Source organism: Mytilus galloprovincialis, chromosome 5 (genome assembly GCF_965363235.1).
Source record: "Mytilus galloprovincialis chromosome 5, xbMytGall1.hap1.1, whole genome shotgun sequence".
NCBI classification, from domain to species: domain Eukaryota; kingdom Metazoa; phylum Mollusca; class Bivalvia; order Mytilida; family Mytilidae; genus Mytilus; species Mytilus galloprovincialis.
The window spans coordinates 27,880,907-27,899,774 of NC_134842.1; the positions used below are offsets into that span (position 1 = coordinate 27,880,907).

The 18,868-nt window shown below is 31.2% G+C and overlaps 1 protein-coding gene across 3 annotated transcripts in view; it reads left to right on the forward strand.

Annotated features, from left to right (window-relative positions):
* Positions 1-16,942, forward strand: part of LOC143075531 (aspartate--tRNA ligase, mitochondrial-like) — a 250,634-nt gene extending 233,692 nt beyond the window's left edge. For all 3 annotated transcript variants that reach the window (XM_076250972.1, XM_076250970.1, XM_076250971.1), the window contains exons 12-18: positions 1,381-1,533; positions 3,764-3,818; positions 4,589-4,669; positions 9,381-9,460; positions 12,973-13,083; positions 14,429-14,504; positions 16,745-16,942. In XM_076250972.1, the coding sequence (XP_076107087.1) occupies positions 1,381-1,533; positions 3,764-3,818; positions 4,589-4,669; positions 9,381-9,460; positions 12,973-13,083; positions 14,429-14,504; positions 16,745-16,905 (717 nt within the window). In that variant the 3' untranslated portion in view covers positions 16,906-16,942. The remainder of the gene's footprint in view (positions 1-1,380; positions 1,534-3,763; positions 3,819-4,588; positions 4,670-9,380; positions 9,461-12,972; positions 13,084-14,428; positions 14,505-16,744) is intronic.
* Positions 16,943-18,868: the final 1,926 nt, after the last annotated feature.

The window sequence follows — 18,868 nt, forward strand, 5'->3', positions numbered from 1 at the left end:
ATAGCTGAAACCAGAGCATTAAGAGCATTTCAGACATGGGGTTAAATTGTTTTTGCAAGTCAAGATCTATCTGTCCTGAAATTTTCAGATGAATCTGACAACGGGATGTTGGGTTGCTGCCCTGAGTTAGCAATTTTAAGGAAATTATACTGGTTTTTTGACTATTATCTTGAATATTATTATAGACAGAGATAAACTGCAAACAGCAATAATGTTCAGCAAAATAGGTCTACAAATAAGTTAATATGACTAAAATGGTCAGTTGATCCCTAAAGGAGTTATTGCCCTTTATAGTCAATTTTTAATAATTTTGTAAATTTTGTGAATTTTTGTAAATTTTAACAAAATATTTTCCTCTGTAACTAATGGGCCAAGTTCATTATAAATTGAGATAATTGTAAGAAGCAAGAATGTTCAGTAAAGTAAGATCTACAAACACATCACCATCACCAAAACACAATTTTGTCATGAATCCATCTCTGTCCTTTGTTTAATATGCACATAGACCAAGGTGAGGGACACAGGCTCTTAAGAGCCTCTAGTTATACAGTAACATCATAATGATGCTACTGTTATAAATATTTTACTTACATACACATAGAAAAAAGGTAGCATACTTGTTTAAGCTTATGAAGTGATGCTTGTTTTTTTAGGGGGGAGGGAGTAGGGGGCCAGATTTCATTCATATGAAAATGCATTTAATTGATGAAAGTGACATTCATACTAGAGCAACAAGCAACATTTATATTCTGTATAAGCCGTTGAAGGTAAATTGTGTTTATAAAGAGTAGTTGTGATGCTGTATCCTTAAACTTATTTTCATTTAAAGGTGTTCTTAAAAATATGTTTATGCTTAGAATTGTTTAACTTTTTTTAACTGCAAGAGTCAATTTTACTTTTTTATCTGAATGCATTGGAGACAGGGGAAGATTAGTAGATAGTGTTAATTTTTAGGTTAAAGTTATCTCTTTTGTTTCTTTACTAATTTTGTTTTATGGAATCTTTACTGAGTTTTGAATAGAGATACTTGGCAAAGCTTGGCATTCTACATGTTTCTAAGCCTAGAGCTTAAATAAGTTTACATTAAATTTCAAGACAATGCATACTGTGAATTAATCATTATTAATAGTGGGGTACCAATTTTTGTTGAATTTGTGGGTAAGAGTTTACAAAGAACCAAATTGTTCTACTACGTACAAATTCTCTACATACTTGTATTGAGACTTCCTCAAATCAATGAAATATCCATGGAATACAATTTTCCTGAATCCACAAACATAGGTTTCCACGAAAATAAAGGATCTCACAGTAGTTTATTTATATTTACATAGCAAATCAATATTTCTTAAATCATTAACAAATTTTATTTTATCATTTCAGGAAGTGACTGGTATAAAAGTAAATGATAGGAACTCATGGAAATGTCCTTTCCAAAAATACTTGAAAGATGAAACCAAAGATAAAGTTACATCTAAGCTGAATATAGAAGACAATGATATAGTTGTTTTAGCACATGGCACAGGGCACTATCCTGTAAGTAAACTGTTTAACCCCGCCGCATTTTTGCGCCTGTCCCAAGTCAGGAGCCTTTGCCCTTTTGATAGTCTTGTATGTTTTTGTCGAGCCTGCAACTTTTGTTGCAGAAAGCTCAACATAGGGATAGTGATCCGGCGAGGCGGCGGTGTTAGCTAACTTCTTAAAAGCTTTATATTTTAGAAGGTGGAAGACCTGGATGCTTCATACTTTGTATATAGATGCCTCATGTTACGAAGTTTCCGTCAGTCACATGTCCAATGTGCTTGACCTCATTTTCATGGTTCAGTGACCACTTGAAAAAAAAAGTTCAGATTTTTTGTAATGTTGAATTCTCTCTTATTATAAGTAATAGGATAACTATATTTGATATGTGCGTACTTTGAAAGGTCCTCATGTCTGTCAGACAGTTTTAACTTGACCTCGACCTCATTTCATGGATCAGTGAACAAGGTTAAGTTTTGGTGGTCAAGTCCATATCTCAGATACTACAAGCAATAGGGCTAGTATATTCAGTGTATGGAAGGACTGTAAGGTGTACATGTCCAACTGGCAGGTGTCATCTGACCTTGACCTCATTTTCATGGTTCAGTGGTTATAGTTAAATTTTTGTGTTTTGGTCTGTTTTTCTCATACTATACATGCTATATGAATAGGTCTACTATATTTGTTGTATGGAATGATTGTAAGGTGTACCTATCTAGCGGGCAGATGTCATGTGACCTTGACCTCATTTTCATGGTTCAGTGGTCGAAGTTAAGTTTTTGAGTTTTGGTCTTTTTATCTAATACTGTATGCCATAGGTCATCTATATTTGGTGTATGGAAAAATTTTATGATCTTTATGTCAGTGGTACAGGTTTTATTTGACTGTGACCTCATTTTCACGGTTCATTGCACAGTGTTAAGTTTTTGTGTTTTGGTCTATTTTTCTTAAACTATTAGTAATAGGTCAACTATATATGTTGTATAGAAGCATTGTTAGCTGTACATGTCTGCCTGGCATGGTTCATCTGACCTTGACCTCATTTTCAAGGTTCATTGGTTTTTGTTTAGCTATCTTGGTTAATGTTAAGTTTATGTGACAGTTGTATTAAAGCTTAGCTTTATACTTAGGACTATCAACATAATGTCAATGATTAGTATAGAAGGCGAGACATTTCAGCGTGTGCACTCTTGTTTAATTTTAGTTCATTTATATTTTTGTAGTTAAGTGTGACGTCCATTTTCACTGAACTAGTACACAATTTTATTTAGGGGCCAGCTGAGGACCATTTCCGGTTGCGGGATTTTCTCTCTGTGTTGAAGACCCATTGGTGGCTTTCGATTGTTATCTGCTCTTTGGTCGGGTTGTTGTTTCTTTAACATATTCCACATTTCCATTCTCTATTGTACATGATTTTAATTAACTCCACTAATGTACATTAAGGATGTACTTGGGTGAGGTTTTGTAATTTGTGTCAAATATTCGGACTCCTTTGTTTTTTTCCATACAATACAATGTAAAATATTTTGCCCCATAACACCCATTTATTTGTTCATATAAGACTAAATAGCTCAAGAAAGGTCATTTACCAAAATTTTAGAAGATTCTTAATTTTCATTCTTTTGTTTTGAGACGTAATAATACCAATGCAAATATAAGGTAAAAGTCCGAGTCAGCCTTTTCCCGCCATATTTTAAATCTCAAATATCTCGAAAAGGAGGTTCATGACCTATCAATATTTTTAGCTTATTTTATTCCTTAATTGATGCTCTACCAGCTTATAGTATCAATTTTAACTTCTTAATTTATTAATTTTCACCTAACCTCACCTAAGTACATCCTTAAGCTGTAGTTTTGCAATTCCCTTAATTTGAGAAGTAATTAGCCTCCTTTAAACCAAATTTTAAATTTGATTAATATAAGCAAAGAGACAAAGACATGTAGTAGTTATTTACATAAAAGACAGGAATAATTGAGCCATTTTTTTTCAGGGTTCAAATTATTTGAGTCTGAGGAATGGGATTTGTCTTTTCTGGGAGTGCAATTTTTCATTTTCATCTAAGATTTAAAAGTCAAGGACTTTCCACTCTTTCAACTGATGCTTTATATATGTCATTGTTATTTTTATTGAGTGCTTTTCTCCTGAAATTCCAATGGTCCTGGACCTTTCATAATCTAGTGCCAATTTGTACACCATGTACACTGGCTTTGGTTTTAGCTTAAAGTGTCAAACTTTATATTTTAGCATACAGCACTTGGAAAAATAAGAACAACTGTAGCCAATGCTTTAAAATCAAAAGGTGAGTTGTGGAAAATAATACTGTTGATTCATTTATTTTTTGTGTATAAGAGTTTTCATTGATTCTGGAAAAAAATATTTTCATTTATATTTGTTTTCTTGTTTAAACGAAGATCTCCATACTGAACTATCGAAAAAATTATAGTTAATTTAAAATTTAAATCTATGGTTTCTTCACCCAGGAAATCTAAGAACATTTGAATCCCACAAATACAAATGAATCCACAGTACATTAACATTTTGTCCTTGCTGTAGTTGTTTGTAAATATAGAGATTTGATTAATTGAATACTAGAAAATGGCTATTTGGACATTGTTGATTAACTTATTTAGGGATTCTTAGCTTTGTTTTAGATGAAAGCTGCCAATAAATGTAGCAAACTTCTTAATGATTATTAGACTGGTAGTTTAACTGGTGTCTGTCTTTAGTACTCATTTAAGCTTATACCATAGAAAAGTACATTCTTTTGAAAAAGAGCTTTGAAAATACAGGTGATAAGTTTCTAAAAAAATAGTTATCAGTGCATGTATATGAATTTTAAATTTGAGAGTAAAGATTTATATGACTGTAATAAAAATAGCAGAAGACTCAGCTTCATATTTCTAATTCTTAAAAAATTAGCAGTATATAATAAACTCATCATAGATACCAGGCTAGAAATTTTATATATACACCAGACGCCCGTTTTGTCTACAAAAGACTCATCAGTGACACTCAAATCAAAAAATGTTTCAGTTGTTTTAATGATGAATATATTTTATTCCATTTCAGGGGTACAAATAATAGATGAAGATAGATTTGATTTTCTGTGGGTTACAGATTTCCCATTATTTCTGCCAAAAGAAGAAGGAGGTAATGTGTTATTGTGTAGTCTTAATTAGAGTGGATTTTTTTTTTTTTTAAAACCTCATCAGGTGACATTTATTTATGTAAGCGACACTATAATTTGCTATCAATGAAAAAAAACTTTGAATTTGTTTAAAAATGACAATAACTCCCAAGTGGTGACATTCCAATGTACTCACAAACAGTATTGTATTGCAACAAATGAATTACCTAGAATTCAAAGAAAGCCATTTGGGGGGATTTAATTTTAAAATTGTTATTGACTTCATTTCTTGCATATACATGTACATTTAATTTTAAGAGAAAAAACAGAATGATTGGCTCAGAGTAAGAATACTGTTATTTAGAATTACATTATTTTCCAGCATTTATAATTGTAATTGATTGACAATGGATAAACATGTGTGATTTGATATAACACCTTATAAAAATGCTGCAAATGAATAATGCTCTTAAATTAAAAAAAATTAGTGTTTAATTTTGCAAAATCTCTAATTTCAATTGACCCAATGATAAAAGCACTGCACATATTTCTGAATTTACATTGATTTTTAGCTCACCTGACCTGAAAGGTCAAGTGAGCTTTTCTCATCACTTGGCGTCCGTCGTCCGTCGTCCGTCGTCCGTCGTCCGTAAACTTTTACAAAAATCTTCTCCTCTGAAACTACTGGGCCAAATTCTACCAAACTTGGCCAGAATCATCCTTGGGGTATCTAGTTTAAAAAATGTGTGGCGTGACCCGTCAAACCAACCAAGATGGCCGCCATGGCTAAAAATAGAACATAGGGGTAAAATGCAGTTTTTGGCTAATAACTCAAAAACCAAAGCATTTAGAGCAAATCTGACAAGGGTAAAATGGTTGATCAGGTCAAGATCTATCTGCCTTGAAATTTTCAGACAAATAGGACAACCTGTTGTTGGGTTGCTGCCTGTGAAATGGTTATTTTAAGGAAATTTTGCAGTTTTTGGTTATTATCTTGAATACTATTATAGATAGAGATAAACTGTAAACAGCAATAATGTTCAGCAAAGTAAGACCTACAAATAAGTCAACATGACCAAAATTGTCAGTTGACCCCTTAAGGAGTTATTGCCCTTTATAGTCAATTTTTAACAACTTTTCGTCTTTTTTTGTAACTTTTCTAAAAATCTTCTTCTCCAAAACTACTTTGCCAAATTTAACCAAACTTGGCCACAATTATCATTGTGGTTTATTGTTTAAAAAATGTGTCCGATGACCCAGCCTGCCAAACAAAATGGCCGACATGGCTAAAATTAGAACATAGTGGTAAAATGCAGTTTTTGCTTTATATCTTTGAAACTAAGACATTTAGGGCAAATCTTTCAAGATTTAAATGTCCATCAGAATAAGATATATCCCCTCAAAAATTTTGAGTTGAATCGGACAACCTGTTGTTGGGTTGCTGCCCTAAAATTGGTGATTTTAAGGAAATTTTGCAGTTTTTGGTTATTGTCGAGCCTTCGACTTTAGTCGAAAAAGCGAGACTAAGCGATCCTACATTCCGTCGTCGTCGGCGTCGTCGTCGTCGGCGGCGTCCACAAATATTCACTCTGTGGTTAAAGTTTTTGAAATTTTAATAACTTTCTTAAACTATACTGAATTTCTACCAAACTTGGACAGAAGCTTGTTTATGATCATAAGAAAGTATCCAGAAGTAAATTTTGTAAAAATAAAATTCCATTTTTTCCGTATTTTACTTATAAATGGACTTAGTTTTTCTGCGAGGAAACATTACATTCACTCTGTGGTTAAAGTTTTTAAAATTTTAATAACTTTCATAAACTATCCTTGATATGTACCAAACTAGGACAGAAGCTTGTTTATGATCATAAGATAGTAACAAGAAGAAAATGTTGTGAAAATAAATTTCCACTTTTCCGTATTTTACTTATAAATGGACTTAGTTTTTCTGCGAGGAAACATTACATTCACTCTGTGGTTAAAGTTTTTAAAATTTTAATAACTTTCATAAACTATCAAGGATTTGTACCAAACTTGGACAGAAGCTTGTTTATGATCATAAGATAGTATCAAGAAGAAAATTTTGTAAAAATAAATTTCCACTTTTCCGTATTTTACTTATAAATGGACTTAGTTTTTTTGCCAGAAACAAAACATTCACTCTGTGGTTTAAGTTTTTAAAATTTTTATAATGTTCTTAAACTATCCTGGATTTCTACCAAACTTAGACAAAAGCTTATTTCTGATCATAAGATATTATTCAGAAGTAAATTTTGTAAAAAAAAAAAATCACTTTTTCCGTATTTTACTTATAAATGGACTTAGTTTTTCTTCCAGTTAACATTACATACAGTCTGCAGTTAAAGTTTATAAAACATTTATTAGATTCATAAATTATCCTGGATTTTTTTTACCAAACTTGGAAGCTTCTTTCAATCAAAAGACAGTATCGTGAGGGAAATTTTTATTGATGTTTTTCCTCATTTTTGTTGAGTCTGCGATTAACAGAAAAAGTAGGCGAGACACCGGGTTCCGTGGAACCCTTACGAATTTTTATCTTGAATACTATTATAGATAGAGATAAACTGTAAACAGCAATAATGTTCAGCAAAGTAAGATCTACAAATAAGTCAGCATGATCAAAATTGTTAGAGGACCCCTTAAGGAGTTATTGCCCTTTATAGTCAATATTGAACAACTTTTCGTCATTTTTGTAACTTGTATAAAAATCTTTTCTAAAACGACTTGGCCAAATTTAACCAAACTTGGCCACAATCATAATACTAGGGTATCTATTTAAAAAAAAAGTGTCTAATGACCCCGCCTACCAACGAAGATGGCCGACATCAGTAAACACATTAACAGGTGAGCGACACAGGCTCTTGAGAGCCTCTAGTTCTTTGTTGTGTACATCTTCCTTTAAAATTGTGACTTGTTATGAGGTACAGTTAAAGCAATCTGTCTCCACATTTAGTCAATAAGTTAAAATAAGTAATCATGAAAATTTAACATTAAAATTTAAGTGTCCTGGAATTTGCATAAATAACCATAATTATAAAAATCATTGAATTTTTAAAAGGCATTAACTTAATTATTAACAAATACAACAGATTTCAATCATGGTACACAAATAATTTAAATGAAGTTAAATGTAAATTGACCTAAAGTGCTAGTAATGTATGCCACTGTACATTTAGCATGATAATGATTAACCAAACAATAATTAGTATATTGTTAACCGGATTTTTGTGACAAAAATGTCGGTTATTGATTTGGGGATGTACGGCGGGCGGCCGGGCGGGCGGTCGGTCAGGCGGCAATCAAATGTTGTCCGTGCATTAACTCATGAACCGTTCAACCAAAGCTTTTAAAATTTTAATATGTTATTCCTTACAACTATACGAAGGTCAAGTTCAATAATGGCTTTGGCTTTTACCGTTCAGGAGTTATGGTTCTTGAAAGATTGAAAAATGGAGTTGTCCGTGCATTTACGCATGAACTGTTCTACCAAAGCTTCCCAAATTTTAATATGTTGTTACTAATGAAAGAATGGAGGTCAAGTTCAATAATGACGAATTTGACTTTTACTGTTCAGGAGTTATGGTTCTTGAAAGATTGAAAAATGGAGTTTCCAGTCATGTCCGTGCATTTATGCATGAACTGTTCTACCAAAGCTTCCGAAATTTTAATATGCTGTTACTGATGACAAAATGGAGGTCAAGTTCAATAATGACGATTTTGACTTTTACCGTTCAGGAGTTATGGTTCTTGAAAGATTGAAAAATGGTTTTTCCCGTCGTGTCCGTGCATTTTCTCATGAACCATTCAACCAAAGCTTTTGAAATTTTAATATGTTGTTACTGATGACAAAATAGAGGTCAAGTTCAATAATGACAATTTTGACTTTTACCGTTCAGGAGTTATGGTTCTTGAAAGATCGTAAAATGGCGTTTCCATTCAGGTTGTTGCATTTACTCATGAACCATTCAATCTAAGCTTTTCAAATTTTAATATGTTGATACTGATGACAAAATGGAGGTCAAATTTGATATTGACGATTTTCACTTTCACCATTCATCAGTAATAGTTCTTGTGATATTGCCAGGACTCAAATAAATATTAATAAATCCGGTTTGCTGTCGTTGTGACAGCCTCTTGTTTTTATATATTAGACAGATTCCACTGATATTCAATATTAATAATGAAGTATCACTGATCTTGTAATACCACAGATTTATTAAAATCTTCATGAAAATCTGTTAGGACATGTTTCAAAATATTATGAATAATTTAGTATTAAAAAAAGGAATGCATTATTAAATTATAAAGATATTTCTCTTATTCACCCCTGATTTATAACATTCCTGACCGATTGATTCATTTGTTTATCATCAAAGCATGGTTCATTGATCTCAGTTGGTCATAATTGAAAAATGACATAAAATTTTCTTGCTTTCCTCTGAATTGTGAATTCACGAAAAGACAACCAATCCTGATGACGTCAAATGTAAAGAACAGATCTTATTGAAGTTCACATGCAATACAATATTTCTCAACATTTGAACTACTTAGAAAAAAGCTTGACATATATCTAAAAAATGAAAATTTGACTTTTTCAAATGGAGAAATATTGTATGACAGTCGATGCAGTGGTAGAATGTATATTTTTATATATATATGCATACCTGTTAGAAAATTTTTTTTTTTTTTTTTACTTGTGTTTTCTATTTATAGAAGGATTAGAATCTGCCCATCATCCTTTCACAGCACCACATCCAGATGATGTTGAACTTGTAAAAACACATCCAGAAATGGTATGTTTTTCTGCAGTCAAATTATAATAGCCCAATCCTATTAAAGCGCAATAATGCAAATCTTTATGACCTGTCAGTAGCTACCTAACTAGTAACACCAACTAGCACTTACAGTCCATCATAAGGCACACCTATTCATTAGTAGTTATACAAAATTACAAGATATCAAGTTTTAAATGTTTGACAAAGTATTTGTTTGTAATGTGTCAGTTTTTCTCAAATGCCTCCTTTTAACTGTGCTACAAAGAAATGTATGGGGGGAGTTTAAGCTCATGGAAAGGTCATGTGAGCTTTTACCATCACTTGGCGTCTGCCTTGGTTAACTTTTACAATGATCGTCTCCTCTGATACTTTGGGACCAGATTAAACCAAACCTGGCCACAATCATCAATGATAATTTAAAAGATATAGCTCTTAAACAACAAATTTAACCAATGTTTTTATACGACCAGACACTAACTTTTGTTTTAGTGAATGAATCTCTATGAATTTTTACCAGAAGGTTCAATACCACTAAATGAAGAGTGGAATTGATTTTTGGGGTTATTGTCCCTAGTTTAGGAATTAGGGGCCAAAAAGGTGGCCCAGAATAAGCATTTTTGTAGTTTTCAAACAATAACTTGTGTTTAAGTGTATGAATCTCTCAGAAATTATACCAACAGTTTCAAATCTATGAAGGAATGGTTAGTATTGACTTTGGGGGGTTATTGCTCAAAATGCTTTGGAATTAGGGGCAAAAGGGCCAAAAAAAGGGGAAAAACTAGGTTTTCCTGGTCAATGGACAATTAAGACAATTTAAAAGCAGTTAACTCAAAAACATTTAACATACAATGTTGTGTATGTTCTGATTTACCTCCCTTACACTACTTGTAAATTATGTATAAAGAAATGTCAGGTTTTGGACTAATTGCATAAAAAATGGGGAGGTAGTATTTTTCAATATTTTTTTTCTTCAAATTTTGAAAAAGAAATCCTTAATTGCACAACATTATGCAATAGATTTGTTAGATCTTGACAGTGTTTTGTATCAGAAACTCATATTATGTCCAAAATTTTATCAAAAAACAAATTCAGAGCTGTATCAAACTTGAATGTCATGACCATACTTGCCCCAACTGTTCAGGGTTCGACCTCTTCGGTCGTATAAAGCTGTGGATCACCTGTTATTCATTATTGCCTGTTGTCTTCAAAAGCATTATATAGGGACAAGAACACTTAACAGTAAAAATTATCAGCAAGACAAGATCTTAAAATACTTCAGCATAATCAAGATCGTCTGTCGACACCTTATTAAAGTTATTGCCCTTTAATTACGATTTTTCCCTCATTATTTTTGCATATTTGCATATAATGTTGAAAAGTACTATATATATGGAAGTTTTTAATGACCTTGACTAGCAATACAGCTCTTGCATGGTCGGCTAAAAATATGATAGTTCATAGATTGAAATTTAAATAGCAAAAATGAAAAGCAAGACAACATCTGCAAGTAAGTCAGCATGACCAAAACTTTTAATTTGATTCCTTATTGAAGTAATTCCTTTTTAATGAGGATTTTTCCCAATTTTTACATTTTTATACCCCACCTACGATAATAGAGGGGCATTATGTTTTCTGGTCTGTTGGTCCGTTTGTCTGTCCGTCCATTCGTTTGTCAGTCTGTCCTGGTTCAGGTTAAAGTTTTTGGTCAAGGTAGTTTTTGATGAAGTTGAATTCCAATCAATTTGAAACTGAGTACACATGTTCCTCGGATATGATCTTTCTAATTTTAATGCCAAATAGGAGTTTTAAACCAATTTCACTGTCCACTGAACATTGAAAATGATAGTGTGCATGGGGCATCCATGTACTATGGACACATTCTTGTTAAAAAATATCTTAAAAGCTGTAATAGATAAGTAGAAACTTTAACAAAATTTAACTACTTTTGTCAACATGACTGAAATTGTCAATTAGCTCTTAAAAGAGTTATTCCCCTTTAATGATGATGTTCACTAGTAAGTGGCAATTTTTATACGCCCGTCATCTTTTAGACGGGACATATTATGGTATACTGTTGTCCGTCCGTCCGTCCGTCCTTAGTCCACACTTCGGACAATAACTCAAAAACACTTTCACCAATTTCAATGAAAGTTAAGTGAATTGTTTATATCTATTGAGGTAAGCTCTCTTTCGTTTTTTTTTAATTTCAGATTTTAAGTTTTGGATTTATGGGGCTTTATTCATAAAAAAGGGGGGATTTTCAACACTTCGGACAATAACTCAAAAAGGCTTTCACCAATGTCCATGAAACTTTGGTGAATTGTTTATATCTATTGATGTAAGCTCCCTTTCAATTTTTATAAATTTCAGATTTTAAGTTTTGGATTTATGGGGCTTTATTCATAAAAAAAGGGGGATTTTCAACACTTCAGACAATAACTCAAAAAGGCTTTCACCAATGTCCATGAAACTTTGGTGAATTGTTTATATCTATTGATGTAAGCTCCCTTTCAATTTTTATAAATTTCAGATTTTAAGTTTTGGATTTATGGGGCTTTATTCATAAAAAAAAGGGGGATTTTCAACACTTCGGACAATAACTCAAAAAGGCTTTCACCAATGTCCATGAAACTTTGGTGAATTGTTTATATCTATTGATGTAAGCTCCCTTTCAATTTTTATAAATTTCAGATTTTAAGTTTTGGATTTGTGGGGCTTTATTCATAAAAAAAGGGGGATTTTCAACACTTCGGACAATAACTCAAAAAGGCTTTTACCAATGTCCATGAAACTTTGGTGAATTGTTTATATCTATTAATGTAAGCTCCCTTTCAATTTTTATAAATTTCAGATTTAAGTTTTGGATTTATGGGGCTTTATTCATAAAAAAAGAGGGATTTTCAACACTTTGGACAATAACTCAAAAAGGCTTTCACCAATGTCCATGAAACTTTGGTGAATTGTTTATATTTATTGATGTAAGCTCCCTTTCAATTTTTATAAATTTCAGATTTTACATTTCTGTGTTATGAATTTTTATGCTTAAAAAAGGGGGGATTTTCCAATTTTGGAACAATAACTAACACTTTCTCAAAATTTTATGCAACTTTGATAAATTGTTTATATCTATTGACATAAGCTCCCTTTCCATTTTTATAAATTTTAGATTTTACGTTTTCTTAAGTAATGATTTTTTATACTTAAAAAAGGGGGATTTTATGAAACTTTGGTGAATATATTAATGTAACATCCCTTTTGATTTGTATATATATTTCTAGTTGATCATATAAATTCATTTAAAGCATAAAAGACAAGTTAAAAGAGCAACGGGCGTATCATGCGCTAAAGCGCAGCCCTTTATTCAAGATGCAGGTGAGTGACACAAGTCAAGTTTTGATTCTTGACAAGTTTAAGCCATGAGATTTTGTCTGTATTGGCACACATCAAACTAAGAAATCTTTCCCGCCATAATCAACATCTAAATATAACATAAGGCTAATTTAATATTGAATATTTCTGATGAATTGTAGGTGCGAAGTCAGCATTATGATTTGGTGTTAAATGGATTTGAAATAGGAGGTGGATCTATACGTATACATCAAGAGCACTTACAGAGATATGTTCTGACAGAGGTTCTCAAGGTATGCTACAATTGAATGTCATGGTGACAGCACTAACAGAGATATGTTCTGACAGAGGATTTCAAGTTATGCTTGAATATCATGTAATAGAAACTGAATTTTGGCATAAATAATAGAAAAACAAAATTAAGAATTTCAGAATCTAATGCATTTGTGGTAATATTTTCAAAAGTATACACCCAAATGTTTATGTGATTAATCAACCATGTCCTTAATAATGAGGGTTGTAAAGGGTTATATTTGTGCACATGTTTGCCATTTTTATTCCACGTGAAGTCGTGAAATAGGTTCATAATTTAGTGTTTCGTGAAATTGGTAAAAAGATCAATGTGCAAGAATTTTTTAATTGTTTGTTTTTGGTGAAATTGCAATTCTATTTTGCTTTTTTTCATGCAGATACCCTTCTTCACTTTCTCAATGACGTATCTCCTTCTTATTGTATCTGATGACAAAATAAATGTCAAGTTTAATTAATTAATGCAATTTTAGGAATATCTGCATACAAAAATATATAGGTATCTGATATCAGAGCTGCATTATTCGCATTAATAAAAACCTCTCACACAAATTCTGAATTTACAGTTTGTCATGTCAGCCAGCTTAAATTGTGAAGAAAGGAGGAGCCTCCAGAGAGTACCATTGACCTTAAGGCATGCCCAGAAAAATCGACAATCCTACACAATTATATCAGTATTAAAGGCCCCTTATTGATTTTAATAAAACATGTATATACAGTAAAAACCTTTGATTTTGGCTGTTTAATTTTGACAGACTCTTGTTTTACTTACCTCATATCATATTTGAAGTCAAATGATATTTACAGTTTTAAGAGATACCAGATACAGTTTTAATTTTAAGGAAACAACAAAATATAAGTTACAGGTCATGTGGTCTCATAAGTACCTTATCGTGTGATGTTTTTTTACTCACTTGCAGTAAATGTCACATGATGTGAAACATAGGTATAATCTGGAAACAGAGGCAGCAGCCAGCATAATTATTTGTTCAAAACATTATGTTTAGGAAGATAATAATCATATTTTAGGAAAACGTGCTATTGTCAGGGTTCAGTTGACCTAGAACTTTATTTTAAATTGCAATATTCAACATTAAGTTGTTAGGCTCAATTTTATGCATAAGAGGGTATCAGCTAACACAGGTTTTAGCAACATAATCAACCAGGTAATTCTATGCAAATAAGAAATTGATATGGGTTAGGTTTTGCCCCAAAAAATAGTGTCTCTATACATGTAATCTGAAACCTTCAAATTGTTGAATTCTGATGAAAAATAAGATGTTACAAAGTGTTTTTTAATGTAATGTATTTCCCCTTCTTTTGCTGCAGGAAAATACTGATGATTTAGAACATCTGCTGGAAGCACTAAGCTATGGTTGCCCTCCTCATGGTGGCATTGCTTTAGGTGAGTGATGAATCACACAGGGAAAATTACTTGCAGAAAGTATAAAACATACTTTTGATACAAATACCATGTTTACATGAAAAAGCAAATAAGAAAAGCCTAAAATGAAAATAAATACCAGTTCACTTTGATACATAGATCCTTTAAAGATTATGATTTATTTTTAATTTTTTTTTAATTTGAATTAATGTATCAAGAAGTATAGAGGTGTTTGATAAATTCCTCTGTTTTCATTTTCAATATTGTGATTGATTTTACCTAAAGATAATAAACTTGGGGTCAATTACATTGGAAAATAATTGATTAAATTACAAATTACAAAGCAAAAATGATCAATTACACTAATTACACAGTACACAGTTTTGGAAATGTAATTAATTAAATTACAATTACTTTACTAAAGTAATTAATTAAATTACACATTACATTTCATCATGATATTTTTTAACAATATTACACATGTAAATATAATGCATGTAAATATAATGCATGTGTAAAATATTCATGTAATCATAGTTTAAGTGTTGCATTTGATAATCAATAGTTATTTTAATGTTATGTCATTTAGTCTGAACTCTCTCTGGTCTGAACACTTTGACAGCAATTCTAAATAGTCTTTCGACAAGATCTAATGTGGAAGATATTGCTTGATCAGAACATAGAAGTTCCATGATCAGAAGATCATCATATTGATAGGAGAGGGAATTGGTTCCTATTAACTTGCCTATACATCAAGGGGTATTTTGACATCTCAGAAATGAAGTCATTTAAAGTAAACATAATATAAATAAAGAAATTATAAATAAATTTAAAAATGTGCCTATCACAATATTGAAAATAATATTTAGTACAAACAATGTATATTATGTCTACATATTAGCAATATTTTGCTAATTAGATAAAATACATGTAATAGTGACATTGCCCCTGAACATTTTAATCTGATTAATTGCTGTTTGTTTTTATAGCTGTAAATTTTTATTTCTGTAATCCTTTTGTGTATACTAATATGACAAAATGATTGTGTGCAGTGATTTTAAATTTTAAATGAACTGTCTTAGAGAGATTTTTCACAGTGACACTTTTTTTGTTTGTGTTTAAAGGTGATTAATTACTTTTCAATCTATTTAGTTAAAAGGTCTCTTTCTTAAAAACCTGAACAACCCTAATATATTATCCTCACATTTTTTCAAATTATAAGACTTTAAAAAAAATCAAAGGGTCAAATAAATAATATAAAAACTTCATATATTAAAAAAAAGTATGATATCAATATTTGAAAAATAAATATAAATTTACAATTTATGTTATTAAACACAAATCCTAATGGCTTTACACCATAGAAGTACATGTAATTGAAATGAAATTCAAAAGTAATTGAGCATGACAATGCTTTTTCAATGTTATTAATTAAATTACCATTACATGTAATTAATTAATGCTCAATTACACATTACATTCAATTACATGGAGAATTGTAATGCATTACACATTTTCAATTACCCCATCCCTGAAAGATAATATACCTTAAAGAAATGTTTTGTTTAACATTCTACTGTTCTCTCCAATATGAAGACTTCAGTTTCAAATAAAAATCTTTTTATCTCAGAATTTTGAGAGCTGTAAGTATGGGGGAACTTTTTTTCAAAACTTGTATTATCAGTTAAAGTTTCCAAACTCAAATAGTTCAACTGAAACTAAATCAAATGAATTAAATCTGAAGAAACAAATTTAGGACTATGTGTGAAAATTTTATTTCAGTTATCTAAAAGAATTATTGACATTTACAATATAAGGATAAAGTGATACAGTATTTATAGTATGATTGGCAAATAGTCAACTATCCACAAAAATCTAACTAGATAACTATTTCTTTTTAAAATAAACCAACATGATCCTGTTTGAAAAGTATTGATTACAGTAAAAGACATTTTAACCAAGTCACATGTATATCCCTTCCATTCTGTGTTTATATAGATTCCAACAACGGTGTTGATTTAAAATGTACAAAAAAATGACTAAGTGTACCAGTAATAATTTACATATATGACCGTTGAAGTAAGATTTGCTGCTTCACAGCGCAGACGATGCTTGATTTCTATTAAGTTATGATGATCAAAGACCCATCAGTATTGCTCGAATAACGAACAATTAAAAGGCCAAATTACATTAAATTAATAATAGCACACACACATTGATTTTAAACTAAACGCCTACTCTTAATCTTTCACTTTTTGCAGGGTTAGACAGATTGTTAGCAGTGTTATGTAGAACACCATCAATTAGAGATGTGATAGCTTTCCCAAAGGCAGGAGAAGGACAAGACCTGATGAGCAAATCTCCAGCTAGTTTACCTAACAATGACTTAAATCTTTACCACATACAAATCAAATCTAGTTGATAAATAAAATCTTCTTAGTAAATAACAATTTCTGATATTTGTTTATTAGATTAATTTTACATGTGTGGACATTAATTTCGTGTGTACCAAGTTTTGTGGATGAGGAAAAATTGCAATTTCACAGATATATGGTTTCATAGTTCTGCAAGAGCCTATTGAAATATTGTTCTCTGTTTAACATTTCAATTTGTGGTTCACATATACCCATGAAATTCACAAAAATTGGAACCCCAGGAATAGAAATGAATACAACATGTGAAAATTGAAGTTTTTTGGCATATTTGATAGATTTTTATACGACCGCAAAATTTGAAAAATTTTTCGTCGTATATTGCTATCACGTTGGCGTCGTCATCGTCGTCGTCGTCCGAATACTTTTAGTTTTCGCACTCTAACTTTAGTAAAAGTGAATGGAAATCTATGAAATTTTAACACAAGGTTTATGACCACAAAAGGAAGGTTGGTATTGATTTTGGGAGTTTTGGTCACAACATTTTAGGAATTAGGGGCCAAAAAGGGCCCAAATAAGCATTTTCTTGGTTTTCGCACTATAACTTTAGTTTAAGTTACGGTAATAGAAATCTATGAAATTTTGACACAATGTTTATGACCACAAAAGAACGGTTGGGATTGATTTTGGGAGTTTTGGTTTCAACAGTTTAGGAATTAGGGCCAAAAAAGGGCCCAAATAAGCATTATTCTTGGTTTTCGCACAATAACTTTAGTTTAAGTAAATAGAAATCAATGAAATTTAAACACAATGTTAATGACTACAAAAGGAAGGTTGGTATTGATTTTGGGAGTTTAGGTCCCAACAGTTTAGGAATTAGGGGCCAAAAAGGGACCCAAATAAGCATTTTTCTTGGTTTTCGCACCATAACGTTAGTATAAGTAAATAGAAATCTATGATATTTAAACACAAGGTTTATGACCATGAAAGGAAGGTTGGTATTGATTTTGGGAGTTTTGGTCCCAACAGAATAAGGGGCCCAAAGGGTCCAAAATTAAACTTTGTTTGATTTCATCAAAATTGAATAATTGGGGTTCTTTGATATGCCGAATCTAACTGTGTATGTAGATTCTTAACTTTTGGTCCCTTTTTCAAATTGGTCTACATTAAGGTCCAAAGGGTCCAAAATTAAACTTAGTTTGATTTTGACAAAAAATTAATCAGTTAGGTTCTTTGATATGCTGAATCTAAAAATGTACTTAGATTCTTGATTATTGGCCCAGTTTTCAAGTTGGTCCAAATCGGGGTCCAAAATTAAACTTTGTTTGATTTCATCAAAAATTGAATAAATGGGGTTCTTTGATATACCAAATCTAACTGTGTATGTAGATTCTTCATTTTTGGTCCTGTTTTCAAATTGGTCTACACTAAAGTCCAAAGGGTCCAAAATTAAACTTAGTCTGATTTTAACAAAAATTGAAATCTTGGGGTTCTTTGATATGCTGAATCCAAAAATGTACTTAGATTTTTTATTATGGGCCCAGTTTTCAAGTTGGTCCAAATCAGGATCTAAAATTATTATATTAAGTATTGTGCAATAGCAAGTCTTTTCAATTGCACAGTATTGCGCAATGGCAAGAAATATCTAATTGCACAATATTGTGAAATAGCAAATTTTTTTTAATTAGAGTTATCTTTCTTTGTCCAGAATAGTAAGCAAGAAATATCTAATTGCAAAATATTGTGCAATAGCAAGATTTTTTTTTAATTGGAGTTATCTTTCTTTGTCCAGAATCAACTTAAATCTTTGTTATATACAATATACAATGTATATTCACTTTTTACTACCAACTGATAAATTAAAATAATCTTTACCATTCAGTGATAACAAGCAGTTTTTTTACATCTTAATATTTTATGATGTATTTAAATGAGTAGTTATTGTTGCAAACTCCATTAGAAATTTTAATTGAGATTAGTTTTGGAATAAGGGAAAGGGGGATGTGATTAAAA